This window comes from Magallana gigas, chromosome 3 (assembly GCF_963853765.1).
Source record: "Magallana gigas chromosome 3, xbMagGiga1.1, whole genome shotgun sequence".
Lineage (NCBI taxonomy): Eukaryota > Metazoa > Mollusca > Bivalvia > Ostreida > Ostreidae > Magallana > Magallana gigas.
In genome coordinates, this window is record NC_088855.1 from 357,246 (window position 1) to 379,182 (window position 21,937).

At 32.0% G+C, this 21,937-nt stretch overlaps 1 protein-coding gene across 3 annotated transcripts; it reads right to left on the reverse strand.

Moving 5' to 3' along the window:
- Positions 1-4,265: 4,265 nt before the first annotated feature.
- Positions 4,266-20,712, reverse strand: LOC117692865 (N-lysine methyltransferase KMT5A-like). 3 transcript variants are annotated; one of them, XM_066077935.1, is made up of 9 exons: positions 20,405-20,704; positions 12,062-12,124; positions 10,047-10,157; positions 8,808-8,967; positions 7,848-8,043; positions 7,521-7,592; positions 6,554-6,625; positions 5,985-6,062; positions 4,266-4,926 (listed from the first exon to the last, which is right to left on the reverse strand). In XM_066077935.1, exons 3-8 carry the CDS (start codon positions 10,105-10,107, stop codon positions 6,039-6,041), a joined length of 585 nt encoding a protein of 194 aa, XP_065934007.1. In that variant the 5' UTR covers positions 10,108-10,157; positions 12,062-12,124; positions 20,405-20,704; the 3' UTR covers positions 4,266-4,926; positions 5,985-6,038. The 3 variants fall into 3 exon arrangements, with proteins under 3 accessions (XP_065934007.1, XP_065934009.1, XP_065934010.1); XM_066077937.1 differs by lacking the exon at positions 20,405-20,704 and adding an exon at positions 18,221-18,409; XM_066077938.1 differs by lacking the exon at positions 7,521-7,592 and having other exon boundaries at positions 20,405-20,712.
- Between the last annotated feature and the right edge of the window lie 1,225 nt (positions 20,713-21,937).

Genomic DNA, 21,937 nt, shown 5'->3' on the forward strand with positions numbered 1-21,937 from the left:
CAAGAAAAATTAGTTATTAAATCTTCCAGACTCTATTTTTAATAAAGTTTTGAACTGCTGAAAAAATAATATTACAAAGTAGTTTAAATAGATTGTTTCTAGCATTTACATAATTCTTGCACACAAAGAAAAAATGATAAACATCCTCCTTTTGACCACAAATACAATTAGGTGATTCAATAATGTTTCTTCTGTACAGATCACAATTCAAAATACAACTGTGTCTCAATTTGGTATGCAAAATATTGATAGTGCGTTTACCGAATGAAAAATATTTCGGAGGTTGAGGAATACTTTCAGTAATATTTTTCTTGAATATGTTGAGAGACGTTGCTTCCCTAACTTCTAAATTGTTTCATGTGATTTTAATGCAATCGATTTGCTGAATCTGAGTCATAGGTTTCTCGATGCTGGATTAAGAAGCTTAAGGAAAGATCGATGCTAGGGCAGGTAAAGTATTTTGGGTAGCTCAAAGCAGGTTTGAATGGTGGAAATGCTTGTCAGGAATAACTTTGACTTTCATGGTTCATGTAACTATTGCTATTAGACTAGCCTTAGATTCAAAGCCTAATTATCAAGGATGCTAAGAAAACCCGGTTCTTGATATCAGTATTACTTTCACAAACAGCCAACATTTTCTTCAGTCGATATTATACAAATATTGACTGGGGTTGAGGGCAACATTGATTATATTAGCTCCCGAGGGACGAAATATTGCCTGACGCGAAGCGGAGGGCAATATTTTCGTCCCAAGGCGGCTAATATATTCAATGTTGCCCGAAAACACAGTCAACATTTGTTTTGTTATACGAAGAAACGAACCAAAATTTAGGAAAGTAATTGTTTTCGGGCAACATTGAATATATTAGCTCCCGAGAGACAAAATATTGCCCGACGCGAAGCATCATAAACATAAACATCATAAACCAATATTTTAAAAAATGAGCTTCATGTATACAATCAATGTTGCCCTCAACCCCAGTCAATATTTGTTTTGTTATATGAAGAAACAAACCAAAATTTAGGAAAGTAATTAAAAACAGATCGCCGTAATTTTCTCAGCTTAACAAAGAGTCGCGAAGAGTTATTTACGGCAACAAATCAAAGGCGATTATTTGAAATACAGGGAATGTTCTCTAGATATTATTCCTAGCCGGTCAATATCAAGAAAATATTGACCGGTCAATACTTTTCGGACGAGCTAATATTACAATTATTGACTATTCATCTATATAGAGTTATATAGTGAGAATATATTACTGAATATAACAATGGTCTATGTTAAATAGGACAAAATTATCCTTGCCCCACCCACCGATTTTACGTCTCGGTGAGACCGAAACTTACCATTATTAATTTGAGCTTTATAAATACTCATACATTTTTGCTTTTTTGTTCCCAGTAATTGCCTCTTTTTTATAATCGAGATTATTACAATAGAAGAATATTTGTTAAGTTAAAAAAGTTTTAATACTATAATATAAATAATTTGGTGTCATAGAGGGAGAATGTAATTATTTTGACAAGGAAAGGAGGGGGGGGGGTCTAATTTTACATTCAAAAATAAAAATGGGCACGATCAATCAATTTCAGACGATAAGTCGAAAAACGGAATTTTTCAATTGACATTTTCATAAGCTAATACAAAACATTTTTTTTTTCAAACGTTGACTTAAAGGTATATCAATTGAGGCTTAACATTAACAGATGAGACAGAAAACTTCTAATCGAAAGGGAACATTTTTTATTGTTATACTTTCATGTTAAATACTGAAATCTGATTGGTTAAGACGCAGTTAATAATATTTACTATTACCCTCAGCGTTAGCAACGCACTTGGCAACGGGTAACATTAAAAAATGTTACATGCGCGAAAATTATGCGCGTACGGTTCGCTGTAGAATTCACGTTATTCCTATATAAAAGCAGTAAAATTTTCTTAAAAATTTTAAAAAAGACATTCAGTTTAACAAAATAAATAGTGCCTGTTTGGGAGGATAACAGTTGAAATTGACACCCCTCGAAAACCATTGTCAACCTCCGCTTCGCGTCGGTTGACAATGGTTTTCTCGGGGTGTCAATTTCAACTGTTACCCTCCCAAACAGGCACTATTTATATAATGATAATATAAAACATGCTTTCATGTTGATTTAAATGTGGTAAAAAAATCAATTGAATTTTTAATTTATAAGTATAGAATTGTTTTCGGCGTTTTTGCCGTTCTCATCAAAATTCATTGTAATTAGGTTGCAAATGTGTGCTAAATTAATATATTAATGTGATAACGCGATAGATATAATAAATGAGTACAGTGGGAATGCAGGTAGGTAGCACATTGTACACAAAGCAGTGACGCACTCGCCATTCATTGATATTTTTATAGAAAGGTAAAAACAGAACAAAACCATACACATGCCATTTGATTATTTAGACTTCTAAACGTTCTAGACGTCCAGTTTTTGAATTTAATTCATGTCATTTTCTTTACTTATTCAGTTTTTCAAAAAACATGTGATACTGGAGTATTGTTTGACTAATTGCTTGACAAATGACAATACATAGATATTGACCAAGTTTATAATTTTATTTTAAAAACTTAAGATTTTAGAATGTACAACATATATATGAACCAATACATCATAAACCAATATTTTAAAATGAGCTTCATGTATACAATGTAAGTATAATAATTTTATTATATATATGATAATGAACTCACATATCAAAACTAATGTGATTGTAGAGGAAAGCCTGTCATACAGCGATAACATGAAGTTCTCTACACCGGACAAGGGTAACGACGGGTCGAGCGAAAACTGTGCCAGCAAGTACAGATCAGGATGTTGGTTCGGCAACCGTGGCTACGCCAACCCTAATGGACAGTACACCGACTCTGAGAAAAATGGTTATGACTACATAGTATGGCTACACTGGAAAAACTCGTGGATGTCTCTGAAAACAATACAGCTGATGATTCGTCCTCGAGCCTGACATCTAGATTTAACGTTAATTGTAACGTTATGAAGGGCAACTCGCTCGCTCTCTCTCTCTCTCTCTCTCTCTCTCTCTCTCTCTCTCTCTCTGGATTTAATTTATCGCACTCTTTTACACCTTTACACACACACACACACGCACACACACACACACACACACACACACACACACACACACACACACACACACACACACACACACACACACACACATACTTGCATTATGCCGAAACTCACTACATCAGACTTTACACCTGAAATTCACTACACTCTGTTCTAGTTGTGCTATTCAATATATATTAATATTTTTAAGTAATATAAGACATCTTTTTACTATTCTGCTATTTGAAATAGGCAAAATCTCTTTGTAAAAGTTTATGATTTTATACCTGATAGTCACTACATGAGGTCACATGACTCATTGTGAATACACACCAGAAACTCACTACAGTGTGTATTTCTTCCTAATTTACCCCAAAGTCAGTACATCTAGCTAGTCATGTGATCAATTGAAGATTCAAAGGAAATTTACCACATAAACCATTTATTACTGAACAGAGAGAGAGAGAGAGAGAGAGAAAGAGAAAGAGAGAGAGAGAGAGAGAGAGAGAGATCTAATAATTTCAGCAAGCTGCAAGACGAATTATTCTAATACTAATTCTAATACTCAGGCTAATCTAATCAATTCATTATGGTATACTCAAGATGCATATATTGTCAAATTTGTGGAGAACAATATATACTAAGTGAATTCTGGATAAATAAGATTAGACTGCATTTCACACTTTTCTCCACATATGCATGTTTTCTATTTAAATTACATTATATTTAGCACCAGACCCTACTTCGATACAAAGAATCTTATGTTAATTACATATATAATTCAATTATGTAAATTCATTCAACATTTTATGTTATAAGTATTGTAATTTGAAACATATACGAGACAGTAATATTTCTTGTCAAAGGACATGCACAGTCTAGTACCATTGCAACTTGTATGCTTTTATTAACTGTTTTGCCTATAAAAGACACTTTACACTATCACTGTATGACTTAAATAATTAGGATTTCTTGCTAATTTTTACACACCCTATCAAGACTGAATTTATAAGAAAATCTAATTGAATTGAAAAGTCTTCATGTGTTTCATTTCTTTAAAAACATATACTGTTTAAATTAAATAAATTCCTATTTGCCACTTGCTTTGTAAAATCTAGACCTGTGGACTTTGAACACTTCTTCAAACAAAACATAAATCAACTGCAGAATCTTAATTATAATTCATTTTATTTTAGGATCAAACAACTTTAAGCTAAAATTTAAAAGTACATAATTTCATAGTAATTCATGATATATGGAATTTTGTTTATGAATTCAAATAATTTCAATCAATTATTGACATTATCATGCATGATGCGTGCCCTTCTTTACATTTCTGATCATATTTTATCAATTAAAATATCAAATAATGTCTACCCATTTCTGCCATTTCAAAATGTTTCATGGAATAGGAAGTAGAATAACAGACAAAAAAATAAATGTACATTTGTATAAGCCAATAAGCATTTGTCACAAATGCATGCACCCTGTATTAAATTTAGATACTGGCATAATGTTATTAACAAATTGATAATACAGCACAAACAGTATGCATTCGAACTTCATTACGGTAACATAATTATAACACATAGAAATTTAACGTTGCGACCACCTGGAATTTCATTTTCTGCAACTTCTCAGACGAGAGGTATTATGTTTTTGACAGCAAACTTCACATTGCGCCAAGTGAAGCCTGATAATGCCTTTTCCTTCCTAATGGCGTTTAAACAGTCAAGCTGACCAGGAGTTTTCCCTAGTTTGATAAAGTTATTAAACTGTCGCTCCAAGGATGCCTTTCTACAGCAGTCCATGTGTGACGTTGAACACTGGCTGTGAAAAAAAATAAGATTTTATTATTTTAAAATTGCTGTATCTTTATCATATTTTTGTCATTAAGGTTATTTGTTCTTCAGCCCAAATGTATAGTCTTTATTCAAAAATTGGTATCCTTCCTTTGAATGTTAAAACTGTATGAAATATAGTAAAAAGATATTCATTCATTCATTGTATCCAAGAATTTAAACAAGAGGCCCAGGGGCCACATCGCTCACCTGAGCAACAATTGCCTTAATTCTGATCAAATTAGCATAACAGTATCAAAATATCTTGACAACTAAGTACAGTAAAAACTTGAAAATCTGCCAATTTTTATCCACCTCTTTATTTTGGGTAAATACCAAGCCCCTTTTGTTGTTGTACTTGTAAGAAGATTTTTCTTTATTCCTAAATAGCCCCCCCCCCCCCATTTTGTGGCACCACTTTTCGTTATGGAATCAGGGTTTCATCAGACTTAAATCTGCATAACCCGTGCTTTCACACTTAGGACCGAAAACTTTCCCAGAATATTTTTAAAGATTTTCTCTATATATTCCTATGTAAAAATCCAAACCGCCATCACGGCCCCGCCCTACCACTAGGGACTGTGATTTCGCAAACTTGAATTTACATAGTTACCCAAGGATGCCTCTACACAAGTTTAAGCCTTTCTGGCCAAATACTTTTAATAGTCTTAAAAAAGAAGATTTTTAAAGATTTTCTCTATATATTCCTATGTAAAAACTTGATCTTCCAATTGTGGCCCCACCCTACCCCCCCCCCCCCCCAGTGACTATGATTTGAACAAACTTGGATCTACACTACCTGAGGATGCTTCCATTTTAATTTGAGAATTTCTGGCTTAATAGTTTTGAGAAAAAGATTTTTAAAGATTTTCTCTATATATAATTTATCCCCCATTGTAGCCCCACCCTACCCCCAGGGACCATAATTTGAACAAACTTGAAGAATCTACAATACCTAATTTATATGCAATTAAGTTACTGTCACTAATGGCAACTGGCAGGTGGTGTCCGTAAAAAGTTTTAAATTTATATAATCAAAGATAATACCTTGTCCTTGAGCCTCAGGTTTTGCATGGGGTGGGCATGATGATCTCTCTGTGCTTAGCTTTTTACTTTTACATGGAACTGCAATACAATATACAATGTTAATTACATCTCGATAAAAATTCACCTCAAGTAGCACAAAAGGTATGAAATTACACAGTATACACTATTTACTATTAACTAGAAAATGTAGTTAACTATGCTCTAAAACGACCATAACTTTTAACCTTACAGGACATCTTTGTACCGGTAACCTAGCCAACAAGCAATTACTGTGCATGTACATTATGTAATGTGTTGAATTACTTAAAGTACTTTGACCAAATAAAACCTCAGGTTATGAAACTTACAGTGTAGTGTTTTAACCTAGATACATTATAAAAAAAATTTGGGAATAAAATACAAGTATGAGGTCAGAATGTCCAGTGTACCGGATTGCACAGTTGGCAGGTTGAACAGTGCACACCCTACTTATATTTGAAACATTTGTTGCAATACCTTCTACTTTAATAGGCTACCTAACTCTGGAATATTAAAAAAGATCTGGATCTAATCAACTGAATGAAAAGTACCTTCCATAGGGGATGCAGTGTTGGAATCATCATCAACTTCTTTTTCACTCTCTGTTTCAGTATCAATAGTTTCTATATTGAAGAAAAGACACATCAATAAACAGCCTTGAAAATTCTTGGGGAATAGACAGAAAATAAAAACATGATTTATAAACACACCTTTGTCAGCGAAATCAATTTCATCAAAGTCTGCTTTTTAAATGTGCATGATTAATGTATATTGAAAAGAAAACTCACTACGTGTGTGAAGATAATGTATATTGGCAAGGAAACTCACTACATGTGTGTGGTAGTTATTAAGGAATAAGGAATCATTCTTTCAGTACATGTATTATGGGGTGATAATTTTGGTCGGGGCATGATCAAATCCAATGAAGCTCGAGGGCTTTATGATGGATTTGACAATTTCCAGCAGTTGTACAATTAAATATTTGAATATAAATAAGCAAACCCTGCTTGCGCCCAAATCATACGTTATTTGAATTTAATGGACTGTATAGTACAAAATCAATTGTGTTATCATATGTTATCACAAGCAAAAACACTGAAAAAGTTAATTTAAATGAATATGGACAAGGAAATTTACTACATGTGTGTGGAAATGTATATTGGCAAGGAAACTCACTACATGTGTGTGGTAATTTAAATGAATATGGACAAGGAAACTCACTACATGTGTGTGGTAATTTAAATGAATATGGACAATGAAACTCACTACATGTGTGTGGTAATTTAAATGAATATGGACAATGAAACTCACTACATGTGTAGTAAATGTATACTGGCGAAGAAATTCACTCATATGTGTGGGAAATGCATTCAAAATGGAAAGGAAATTCACCACATGTGCAGGAAATGTGTACCAGTATTTGTTATGACATATGTTACACATAAATATTAAATACATTTTAATACATGTACATGTATCAAATCAAAATGAACACTAGAAACATTAAGTAAAAGTAACCTTCATTGTTCTCCTCACTGTCCTGGTTGACATCAAATGGGTTATCATCAAATGGATTATCATCAGGTGAATCTTAAAGAGAACAATAGTTGTAACAATTTATTATTAAATTATATAGTATTTATTACTGTGCAGTTCTGAACTACATGTACTCTCGCGCAGTAAACTCAATATTATACAGGTTAAAAATTAATTGATTCACTGATTATACTAATTCTTGTTGTAAAAAACAATATGAAATGTTAAACCATGTGCATTTTTTTTTTGAAATCCTTTTGACATTTAAATCACATTAACACATCAACAATTATTAAAATTGTCACATACTTGTCGCCAAGGTAGGTTGGCTTCCCCATAATCATATCTTAACTCTTCTCCAGCTTTAATATCTCTATTTGCAAAGAGGCAGAGCCTTGGATAATTCTCGGTAACCAAAAGGCGCATAACACATTTATTCAACGGACTTCCGACTTCCTCGTCCTTTATATACTTCCCCTTTCTTTCAGTGTTAGTTGCATCAATGCTACAAACAAAAAAAGCAATTTTATAGATTTTTGCAGGGTTGCACCCGGTATTTAATGAAAATGAATTTACACATATATGTGTGAAAGTGGGACTGGTTTGATCATCGGTGGCTATATATAGCTCAGTTGGTAGAGTACATATCTAGTGATTCTGGATGTCCTGGTTCAAATCTCTGTTTGGCCGTCATTACATTTCCAATCCTGTTACGTATGCATGGTGTTATTTTAGTCATCAAGCAAAGATGTCAGAATGATTTAATCACTGAATTATAGTGTAATCATGGTAATAGATGGTAATAGAAAATACCTAATCATTGTATAAAACTTTTTATCTCATGCTCACTTTACTTTCCTTTATAAAGTGCAAATAGTTATACAGGATATCATTTTCATCTCCATATTTAGTTGAAATGTACGTAACAATGGTTTTTTGCCAATTCTCAGAACTCATAACCTGCCGCAAACACTGCAATTTCTAAAAACAAATTGCCAGGGTGGTGAGAATATTCAAACACAATTTTTATTTATTAATTTAATTCTAATTAATTTTCTGTCATCAAAATCTGACCTAAATTGTACAATTCCCAGCATCTAGTAAACTGTATATGGATATCAATTTCACATTCTCATAAGAACCAGAAAAAGTTGTATTACAAGAAATCTAAAATAGGTAAATAAAACAATTGTATCTCTCTCTCTCCCTCTCCCTCTCTCTCTCTCTCTCTCTCATAACAATCACAATAAATATATTATATTTGCTTACCACTTCAGACCATTCCACTTAAAGTAAAACATATAACTAGTATGTTTTATTTTGCGCTTCTTTTCGCTTTCTTCTGCTTCCTTGGGCACAATTCTCTCTCCAACATATTCTACCAAAAAGCTTCCTTTTGGAAAATTTTGAGTTGCAAAAACCCCATATCCTTAAAATAAGAAAAAAAATATTGGTGAATATTTTGCATTACATGATTGTACAGTGCGTTCACAAATCATGTACAAAACCTAATTTATTTATAAATGCCTTTTATTATGGAATTATTTGTATAATTGTGATTATCAAATGCAAGGGGCTAAAATTGTTCCAGAAACTAATGACATTTTTCATTTAAGGATCTGCATAATCAAGGGAAACAAATGTGTGAAACTGAGTAGATTGGTACATAAAAACAAAGAAATGATATTATTTTCTATTACACTAGACTCTGACCGTGCATGCACGGTTTGACATATTGCATATGATATCGGACATTCACGAAATAGATACATCGACACACCATATTTACATAACCAAGCTTTAAGCCTACAATAATGCTATTAATTTCACTACACTCTGCTTAGTTAGAATAATCTAACTGTGTCTCGGGACAGGCCTTCACCACAGTTGAAATGCCTCTCATATAACCGTAATGTAGCAAAAAATTGCATAATCGCTTCAAAACGGTTTTGGAGAAAATTATTGAAGCTGCATTGTGATTAACAGTCAAATTATTCATAACAAACCATTTTGAGGCTGTAAATACCTTTCTTCTAAAAATTTAATTCATATTAATGAAGAATTCAACACTTTTTTACCAATGTTTTTTACTCACTTCGAATTTACACAACATGTCGACATTCAAACTCTCAGGATATAGCAAATTTTCAATGAAAATTTAAACATATGTGTATTATCATTTCTGAGTTTATCCATGCAAGTGTGATATTGTGGAAACATAAACTAAAGAGCCTCCCGTGATTTAGCGTGAATGGAATGCACATGCGCAAGATTGTAGAATAAAAAAAATCCAGATGATTCCGAATTTTTATAAGGAATTTTCGTTGATTATTAATAAGCGAAGCTTGATTGAGAAAAAATAAAAACAAACTGGTAATCTTCAAATACCAATGATGTTTAAAAAATAAAGAACAAAAGACAGTTCTCTTCTGATTTCTCGATATAAAAGCCCAAAAATTCGAGTCTTTTACTTTAATGTATAGTACTAATAGATGTGTATCAACTCACCAATTCTTCTGTTGATCAATTCAACTTTTAATGCATCACAGTCCAGTCCAGAACAACACATAAATTCTGACACATAAATTCTGCCTCTCTTTTAGGGCTTATTCGTTGTTTCTAGCACATAAATAAATTACTCATTAGAAAAAAGTTTTATTTCAAAATATGCAAAATTTGTCTTTTAAACTATCACATTGATTTTAAAATCAAATTATCTTAAGGCCTTCCATTTTGGTTTGCAAACTCCTTTTCAACTATTTCAAGATCAAAATAAAAACTTCATTAATATTACTCGGTCATAATCACTTGTCCGAATGGACAAGAAGGAAAAAAAGTTAATGAAGAGCCCTGACACCGTGCATACATAAAAAAGATATATTTTATACATAAATTAGAATGCTAATTTTACACAAACAGTCCCTGAAACATTCTACGTACACGCTGAACGGAATCTGGTGAACGCTAATGAAAGGTGAACGATGAGCGAAGGCAGAGTGCACATGAAGCTCTGAACGATGAACGGTGAACGATATGTGAACGCAAGATGAACGATTTATTCGGAGTGTCTCGATGGTTATCCTTACATTGTATTTTGACGGAAATCAGGAAAAACATGCTAATAAACTACACGTACAGTGCTGCTATCTTGAAAGTTGACAAAACAGTCCTATCCTATCGACTATCCTGCAAATAATATCTATCCTGTATTATCTTTAAAGTTATACCATACCATTTATGCATGTTTAGGAATAACAGTTAAATAAAACCAAATTTAAGACCATAATATTAATTTTATCAACAGATAATCGAGTAATGTAATGATAAAAATGTCTAAATAATACATAAAACCATTGTTAATCTATAAATTAACACGCATTTATGTTTACTATCTTAAGTTGATCTGTTCAGTAAGACAGTTTATTGTCGAACATGGATATATATAATGTTTGTGATTTGGAATCGAAGGAATTATTATTTGAATCGTGAAAAATACACAAATACAATGTCTGTTTCTTATATTTATATATATATATATATATATGTGTCGAATCGTTAGTTGATTGAATTCTTCTGTTTTTAAATGACTGGACTGACTATCTTAAAATGAATCCTTAAATATTATTTGTGTATCAATTTATCGCTGTATTGTGTAACATAAAATTTTCACAGTAACTGCATACTTAAGCCATTTTCGGATCAACAAAAAAAATGCCTGTTTAGGAGAGTGATAAAAAACAACAACAGCAAAAAACAGACCTGCTCAAGAATGTGTACTTTAAATTCCACGGATTAAATTCTAATTAAAATGATGCTTTATGTGTAATATTAGTTTCCTTTCACCTTAACGCAAGGTTTTTTTCCTCATTTTGCTGAGATCGATTCTTTCATTTTTGAAGTTCCGAATGAAAATGAATGAAAACGGACTGAATTCGAACGATAAGTGAACGGTGAACGATAAGTGAACAAAGGTGAACGCACAATGAGCGCTTTCTGAATGGTGTGCACAAAAGGAGCGGAGTGAAGAGTGCAAGTGAACGCACTGTGAGTGCACGGTGAGCGCACGGTGAATGCATGGTGAGCGCATGGTGAATGCACGAAAAAATGGGAAAGTAGATGGTTTAAGGGACTGTAATACTTAATACTGTCGCATTGTTTTTTTTATTATCATAAATTTGATAAAACCATTGATTAATTCACTTTTCTGTTGTGATAATTTCACTTACAAACAAAACAGACCGAGCAACTGATTTTGTTCAAATTGCTGATAAAACAATTTGAGCATATATTGTGACTGTATGACAATTATAGAAAACTTCAATATGTCACACTAAGCAAAAACAAGAATAAACATCTAAATATGAGAATTTGAGATATCACCGGTAAAATGTTTACTTAAAGAATGAGAGATATGCACACCCAAATAACTTTAACATATCAATGGTATTCGATACACATGTACTGTTGTTTGAAATATACCTTAAAAGTTCAACTGTATGTACAATGTTAAAAATTTCACTTACTGCAATTTTCCCCCTTGAATAAGCTGCCATCTTTTTAGTTGACTGCTTTATAACTTACATAAGCTAGAAAAAAGAAGAAGTTGTACATGAATGCCAATACAAATTAAAATGTGAGTTATATGAGATGCCATACTTCATTAATGTGAGTTATGAGATATTATACTAAATGTATATAAGGTGGATAATTATTACCTTTTCACCTTAATTATTATTATCATTATCACCTCATGATGACTATTGATTTATCACATGAAATCCAATTCAGTGAAAATCACTATACATGTACATGATGTGTGTGGAAATGTATATGGACAAGGAAACTCACTACATGTGTGTGGTAATTTAAATGAATATGGACAAGGAGACTCACTACATGTGTGTGGAAAGGTATATTTGCAATGAAACTCACTACATGTGTGTGGTAATTTAAATGAATATGGACAAGGAGACTCACTACATGTGTGTAGGATTGTACAGGTAACTCTCGATAGCTGGAAGTCCATGGGTCCAAGGAAAAACTTTGAAGTTTCAAGAGTTCGAGTTTTCAAGAGTTCGGAATTTTCTGGGTTGACCAATGGGTTTTAAAATTAGTCTTACCGGATGTTATGATTAAGCCATTTAATTAGTGCTAACTTTACGCTCATGCTTAAACAACGTTTTCTTTTCAGTAAAATATACAGAACTGGATGTTTTTAAAACTAAATTCAAACAACTATTGAATAAATTCATAATATAATTATTTATTTTATGCATCATATTAAGACCAAATTGCTCAGTACTACTGGAGTGCGAGACGATTAACATGTCATAAATGTGATAACTAAGTATCACCCATTGTTCCCACCGTAAGGGTCCTTCACCAGCTGTAAGAACTTGTTCAGCAATATAATCATTACAATGACAATGATGCTGATAAGCATACTTATAACAGTTTTATAATTCTAAAATTTGACCATGGCTCAATATTATCGTTTCATCTCAATTAATTTCTCATTTTCATTGCGTCTCCAAATTATCGTAAAACGGTTGTGATAATTATAGATTAGGTATTGGTATAGTCAGTCATCAAACAATTATCACCTTGCAGGACAAGTGCCGCCTGAACAAACAACTCGTGACACAAGTCCCGCGTCTAAGGTGTTATTTAGGTATAGCGCTTGGAGATACACGGAGACTTTGAGGTATCGAGAGTAAGAAACTATAGATTATGAACGGGACTGCAGTTTGACTTAGAGAGATCAAGCTAGGGTTTTCGAGAGATCAAGAGTTTGAGAAATCAATAGTAAATTTGCTTAGTTATATAGGGGAAAAAATCGGGACCCTAGACTCACTTCCAGCGATCAAGAACTTCGATCCAATCAAAGTTCGAGCCATTGAGAGTTACCTGTATATTGGCAATGAAACTCACTACATGTGTGTGGTAATTTAAATGAATATGGACAAGGAAACTCACTACATGTGTGTGGTAATTTAAATGAATATAGACAAGGAAACTCACTACATGTGTGTGGTAATTTAAATGAATATGGACAAGAAACTCACTACATGTGTGTAGGAATGTACATTAATTGGCAATGAAACTCACTACATCTGTGAGGTGAATTTATACTGGTGTAATTGGGAAACTTGCTATATGTGTCTAGGAAATATACATTACATTGGCAAGAAAATTGACACTACATGTGCATATGAATTACATAAAATTGTTGGCAATGCAACCAACCATGGTAAATGTTGGTTGCAAGAAAACTCATTACACAAGGTGGGTTGATTCACATGTATAAAATAATGTATATGTTATTCAATTGAAACTTACTGCACAAGATTGGTAAAGAGGCAACACACAGACCATGAATATCAGGCATTATTACATGATTGTCCACTAATGTGCCAAAAGTATGTCAATTTTTTGTTTTTCCCTATATATTTCATCGAAAACAAGACTTTTTTTAAAAAGGTTTTCAGGTCAGATTATTGGTCAGATTTTGAAGAAGTTGATATTGATTTCCAGCATAGTAGATTCAATTTCCACTTGTTGTCGTACATTAGTTTTTGACAACTCATTTGTAAAATTTGAATATTTCAAACACAACACTGAGATAGTTTTTAAGAGCTCTACTATATATTTTTTGCAATGTATGAGCCGAAAAATCTTACTTTGAACTGTTTATATTAAATTTCAGTAATAGAAGGTTGGAAAAATATTCAAATAAGATGCAAAAAGAGCTAGAAAAATTCTTAATGTATCAATCCAAGTCTTTTCAATGTACATGGTCAAAGGGTTTCATTTTAACAATTCTAAAAAAAAAAAAATTTCAATTAATATATGGTGAGAAGAAAAAATAAATTGACCTACTTTTGGCACCTGAGTGTACATACATGTATATGTCCCTGATTTCCTGAACTCAAGTATAATTTAAGCTGGTCGATTGGGGAAGGGGGGGGGGGTGCATAAAAAAAAACCCATTAGAAAACCTCTTTATTTTTAACCATATGTAATTTACATCAGCTCTAGTTTTAAAAAAAAGAAAAAGCAACCATCTGGTTCTTTTTGGGGGCAATCTCAAAATACAGGTATATTTTTCTATAGGAATATTTAGAGAATTTTCATTTTCCGCACTTCGTAGCAGATTTTAAAAAATACTACAATAGAGATTTTCTTTGAATTGTGATATCGCGATTAGCAATATCATTTTGTACCTTATATGTAAAAAATACTAAATTCATCCATCTAGTTTAAGTAAGGGTCATCTCAAAATATGAACAGTTGATAAATTTTGCTATATACATGTATTTTGGGTACATGTATTACAAATGTAGATTAATTGCTATGATGGATTCATTCAAAATGAAGCAAAATAACCCTGGAGATACCATCATTTAGTGTATACAATTTCAAAGGGTTACGATTTTTACTTTTTTCTTTTTTCCTATATACTCCTACAAAGCTTCATTTTATCATAACGTCGACGATAAAGCAAGATCAATGGCAATGCTCACCTACCAAACCACAGAAAAATTGTTGAAAAAAAATTGTTTATCATGTGTTTATTGTGTTCAATTTAATAAATGTCTATATCTATATAAAAGTCATAAAAGGTTGAAATACACTGTATTTTACTCGATCAGAATGCACAAAAACATGAACCATGCAAACTAAAGTCAGCCTCAACCTTAAACCAGATGAGAATTGCGCAGATTAAACAACTCATTTTAAGGTTTAATTAATTAACATTTTAGACAGAAAATTAGAAAGTAAAAATGCTCATATTCATAAATTGTCAGTCCAACCAAATTGAAATTAAACCATACAATTAGACAACTCATACATCATGCGCACACTACCGAGAGAGTTCTCCATACATGTATGTATTTGTTTTATCTCTGTAATATAAATAAAAAAGGCTCTTGTAATTTTTAAAACAACAATTTGGGTCAATAGTAATATCAAATCTCCTCTTGCTTGATCTTAGATTCAGATAACCACAGACATAGTCAAAATGATGTACATGTAGCTAGCTGGGTGTTCAAGAAATAGACAACTAGACATGAACAATTCATGAATTACATGTATTATTTACCATGATGACTTCAATCTAATGTTTCAACATGTGCCCTATTTGCAAAATATCCTTGTTTATTCACCTGCCATTTTTTATACCGGTATGCATTGTTCCATCCAGATATACCACCCCCTCCCCATCTAGAATTTGAATTTTTCCTTTAAATGTACCACCCTCAAGTCATGAGATGAGCTGCTACAATCCCCTCCCCCTGAAATAGTTTTATTTGTTTGTGTCAGAGAGGAATTTAGTGTTTTTTGTTACCAATATTCTGGGTTGGATTTCTGCAGACTGCCCCCAATAGGCATTCCTGTATCTTGCTATAAAGTGATGTGAAACTCAGAAAGGGGCTTATTTTTAAGGCAATTTGATTCATCATCTGATAGTCTATAGAAAGATAGATTAAAGACTGGATGGTGCACCTTATTCCTTAACCACAGAAACTGTTTTGATATCTATTTTTACTCTTTTTCTTCACTTGACTTTAACTTTTTAGCATCCGAATTATTATTAAGCTAGTCAGAAACTTCAACTTAAAAGTAAATGTCCCCTTAGGCTACCTCTTTTGTAATTTATAGTAAATCTTTAATTTTATTCATACAGTCGTTGACCAGTTCCGAATAGTTCATATGTTGAATAGCAAATAGTTATGGAAATAAACGTTGGAGAAAAAATCATTACCTTTAATATAATACACTTATAATGCTTGTTTAAATTTTGCAGTAGTTTCATTTTTTGCGGTCATATACATGTACGTATTCAATACTACAGTCTTACATTAGTCAACCAATATTAAACTTTTGCTTTGCCAGGTCATTGCAACGTTATTATGTGCATAAAATAGTCTGTTGACACCTTATATTTTCACATGTAACAAGATTTCTTCTATCAAAAGTTGTTTTGGTATTATTCTTACATACCCATATAAGCATGCAGGATATAAATTTTAAAAAATGCAGAAGGATGAAAAATCTTATTAAGCTGCCATTTTACAAATTCCAAAAACTCAATTTGTTTTTGTCTGTTTCAGGATTATATGAAGAAATAGATTAAAACAATTACTTCTGGAATTCATTAAATTTTCTTACTAAGTCTTAAATAAATCATATTGAACCACAGTAATGATAAATGGAGGTGCGGCAACTGTACTCCGACAAGATATTAGAATTTAGAAACTACATGTAGTCTAAAGTATTGTTATAGTGATCTTGTTTGTTAAATCCATGCAAATTAAATTAACTGTATAGGTTAAAAGAATTGCCAATAGCTGGTTGGTATGCATCAAACCTTTTTTTCAATAGGTTCAATTGATGGTGTTTAAATAGGGCTAAAACTTTTTATCTGCATTCGATTTCCATGGAAACAGCTATGCTATTCAGAACTTATTGATTTATTCGTAAATGGTAAAATGGCTTCCAATATAAGTTTTTAGGACAAAATTCTAAATAAAGCAATATTGCATTACTATCAGCAATAATATAGCGTACATCATCCAAAGAAAAAAAAAGATTTCAAAACAACACCCAGGAACATTTAAAGCACCGCCAAATCTATACCCTATTCAGTACTGGTCAATCTATAGAAAGAATAATCTTACCGTGACCAGGCTACGCTCAGGTCACAGTAAGAATTTGTCCCATATACTTGCAATGTAGCAGCTGCAAAGCGGATCTGCTTCGCATCGACTTTAAGTCTGTTAAAAACAATCTGCAGGGGTAAAACACAGCATTTATATTACAAACCTTTTTGAAAATGCATATGTAATTAAGTCTACAAAATATTCATTATTAATATAATGGGTCATACAAAGGCATTTTGTTAATATATCTGTGGTAGAGTCAGGTATATTGCATTCCTACTAGCTCTGGCTAGTGGGTTAACCCTTTATCTCGCTCGGTAGAGTGCTTGACTGGCGTGCCAGTGGACCCTGGTTCAAACCCCAGCAGAGGCAAAAAGTATCTCTGTTTGAATTTGCCTGCCATTTTGCACTCGAAATATCTCGGATTTTATCATTAACATGGCGACCAGTGATTTCATTGCCAAAACCGTTAATGTGGTAAAATGGGATTATAAATGAGCAACATTGTAGGTATTTGAGACCAATCAAATGAAAATATAGGCAAGATACAACCGAGATATTTCTTTTTTCATTTGCTACTAAGAATTACAGTAAAGGGCACAAATTCTATCATTTAACCGGGTTAGTTGGACATGTGTCATTTTAAGAAAAGACCATTCTATCTAGTCAATCGACGGTTACGTAATAATTATTGTTTATCATTGCATTGCATCGATTTCGTTGATCAAAATCATACTTATATGTTCCAAACATTTCTCATTTATTTAGCAAAATAATTTTATGAAAATAATACAAGAAAAAAAGACATGTTATTTAAAATGTCAATTTAAAAAAAAAAAAAGTGTTATAACCAAGCTATGTAGCTAAATTAGGAGATTGTGCTGGACTTGATCACGTTACATTACAAGTGCAGCTGTTAAACACATGCACATGCTGACGAAACGCAGAGAGGTTCTACACTTGTTCACACGTTCAACTTTTCCTACAAGATTGTCACTAATTATTCAAACGACTTACAGTTCTTACGTAGCTTCTTTCCTTTTTGGGGGGCTGTAGTAATTCGTATAAAGCATGCAGGATGGAGGGGTTTGTTTTGTGACATTTTTTTTACCGGATATGTCGTAACACTGTCAGGTCAAGTCGTACACAGACCAATTCGTATACAGGTCAACTCGTATACAAAGAATTGTTCTCATATGTATTACAGGCACTCAAATCAATAAACTTCAATTTAAAAAAAAAAAGAGGTAAACTTCAATGAATTTGAAAATGAAGCAGAGTAAAATTGTTTAAATAATTACCTTGTTAAAGAATATTTTTTTTACTTTTGGAGAGTGTTTACAAGATTCAGTATTTATTTAGCTTTCTTGTAGGTTTTTTGTTTTTGTTTTACAAGTTTGCATTGATGTCATTAATTATGAGGATGAATATGGTGTAAAAATTGATCCCGAAAGATTTGGGGGGGGGGTGTTTTTATAATGATTTATTAAATTTTAAAATGAAAAAAAAAATGAGTTTCCTCATGGGGATCAAACTTCATATATATATCTACATATAGGATCTTTCCTTAAACTTATTAGAATCATTTCTTTGTATCAATGTAATGAAAGATAAATAAGGGTGCAAATGATAAAAATAATAATTAAAAAAAAAATTTAGAGAGTTTTCTAAGTGATTTACTGCATGTATTAAATTTTAAACATTAAATTAAAAATTATTGGTTTCTTATGGGGGTGTAATTTCTTAATAAAAGGGTTTTCCTCAAACTAATGCTGATTATTTGTTTGTAATAATGTCATTAGGGGGAATTAGGGTGTACATTCTGGTCCTGAAAGATGCATGTGGTTTCCTAAATGTTTAACTATACCTGTCAGATCTTTCAACGATAAAAAGAAAATAATGTGTTTCCTCATATGGGTCATAGTTTATGATAATAGGATTTTCAAAAAAAAAGGATAAAAGGGGTTTTCAATTTAATACTGATTTTTAACATTAAAATGAAAAACACGGTTTTTCCTTTGGGGTGCAATTTGTAAATGAGCCTTTCCCTTAAACTAATACTGATTATTACTTTGTATTAATGTCATTAAGGATAAATTAGGGTTTAACATTACTGATTTTTTAACGTTAAAATGAAAAGTTTGGGTTTCCCCATGGGTGTTTATGTAAATAATAATAGGATTTTTCCTAATAATTATTCTAATAATCATTTCTTTGTTTTAATGCAAGGAAGAGTAAATTATGGTGCAAAAATTAAGCTCATGAAATTAAAGGGTTTTTATAAGTGATTTACCGTACTGATTTTTTTTTGGGGGGGGGGGGGCATTAAATTGAAACTTAGAGTTTTCTCATGAGGGTGTAATTTAATGAAAGAATTAATATGTGATTAATATAGAGCAACAATTTGCTAATTTTTCTTGATTGATTGAAGAGAACTTTACTAAGAAACTCCACAATTAAAGCCGTTGAACAGAAAATATTTCTTTATTTTGGATAAAATGTGTTGGGTGTAAATTTGAAAGTTAAGAAACATATTGTTTATTTCTTCATGATTAATTGTTTGTTGTGAATTCCAAAAGAGAATATAATTAAAAGATTCCCCAGTTAAGGCCTATGAAAAATTGTTGACCCCCTTGAGGAAATCCATATTTTTCTCCTCTTGATAAAAAGTATATACTGTAGAGAGTCTAAATTTGAAAAGTTCCAAGTTAATGTTAATTTTTTCTTCATTATTCTTTAATTACCCGAACTAATAACAACACATTTTCACAATTAAAACCCTAAAATGTTTAGAAGAACATGCAGGTGGCACATAATTCTCGATTGTGCTACATGCAACTTGTTAAAGTCTAGAGGAAATTCTAACTTTTTGGGAGTTTATCAAAAATTTCAATGGTATACTAAAATTGTAATGAAATAAATGATTATTTAAAACACAAATTAAAAAAAGCACACACTACATGTGTTTGACTACTACCGAAATTAAACCCAGTTAAACGTAAAAGAAAACCATCTTAACCATCTACAACTTTATGAGGTGACACACACAAAGACATGTAAATTTTCCTCAATTTAGCTGCAGAATAACGAAAAATCAGATGTCGCATTTAAACAAATGATCTAAAATTATATATTCGATAGAACATTGGTGTAAAAATCAACAAAAGATTAATTTTTCATGAAAGAAATAAGTGATCGTACCTTCTTTTGCGTTTCCATTATTTCCATAGGAAGTTGAATTTGCGCATGCGCAAATGTGGCAAGGGGGCAAAGTGTGTAACATCCCCATTAAGACTCGATATCGTGTGTAACAAAATTCATGTGTAAACCGGAAACTCACACTTTTTATAATTTTGTATTTTCTGGGTAAATCATGGTCGAAAAACCCGATTTACGGGGTTCTGCAAACTTACTACACGGATTTGTGTCGTAGGTTTTGAAAATGTAGTAAGTTGCACGTGTGTAAACTAGTACATGTCGTAGGTGTCGGCATGATACAAACGCACACACACACACACACATATATATATATATATATATATATATATATATATATATATATATATATATATATATATATATATATATATATATATATATATATATATATATATATATATATATATATATATATATAATTATATTTTTCTTTTGTTTTGTTTCAAATGATTATAATACATTATGAAAGGTTTGCATCATTTTTATATTTTGCACAATTTATTAACCAGTGTAGTGACAATTTGATGATTGAAAAGGAGCAAGTTTAGTACTTTTCTGATTTTAAATCTACAGTAAAACACGCTTATAACGAAGTGCCAGGGACAGGCAATTTTATTTCGCTATAAGCGTTATTTGTTATATCCGTCTAGTTAACAATATGTAATAAAGTTAAAGGGGAATGAAAATCGCTGTTAGCGTCAATTCATTACAAGCGTGTTCGCTATAACCGTGTTTTACTAGCTGTATTTAAAATTATAGTTCACCTTGTACAAACAATTACAAAGAAAGTAGGTTATTGTCCATACTTAGAATAATTCGTTAAAGGGGTGAAATGAAAGTCGGAATCAAAATCATATTCGCTTGAAATACTAGTCGAGTACTACTTCCTGTTCTAGATCCCCAAGTATCACTTGACTTACGGTATATAAGGAGAGTTTCTGAGTTCTCAGAGGAGTTCTGAACAGACAGCCGAGGTGCGAACGAAGCAGTTAATAGGGTGAAACCTAGAACAAAAATAAATACCTTACGTGCCTGCATAAGGCTTTCGAGGTTTTATTGTATGTGTTGTGTCGGCTGATAACAGAATAATTTCTGTTGAGGAAGCGCGAGCGCTCAAGTAGAAAGGAGCGAATTGTACATATTACTGATTTAACGCTTTGATTGCAAAATTTGATTTGTATTATAATTGCTCAGGCAGAGCAACCGAATCTTCGAACCCGGAAAACGCTACAGGGGCATGGTCTCGATTTTTGTCAAATTCTATTTCTCTGTTTTTATTATTTACAATGTTTAAAAAATGCATTCCGTATGATCAGATGAAATTTGATAGTCAGTCGAAGAGTTATAAGCAAGATACAGGGCTAGCAATTCTTTGTTATGTAAACAAGACTCAAGCCCTGTTTTTGTTTACATAGGTTCAATATACCAGTAACAATTTTTTTTTCAAGCTCAATTGTCTATCTTTATATTATTTTAGGCATAAATAAACAGTTCTTAACGTTTAACACATTTATT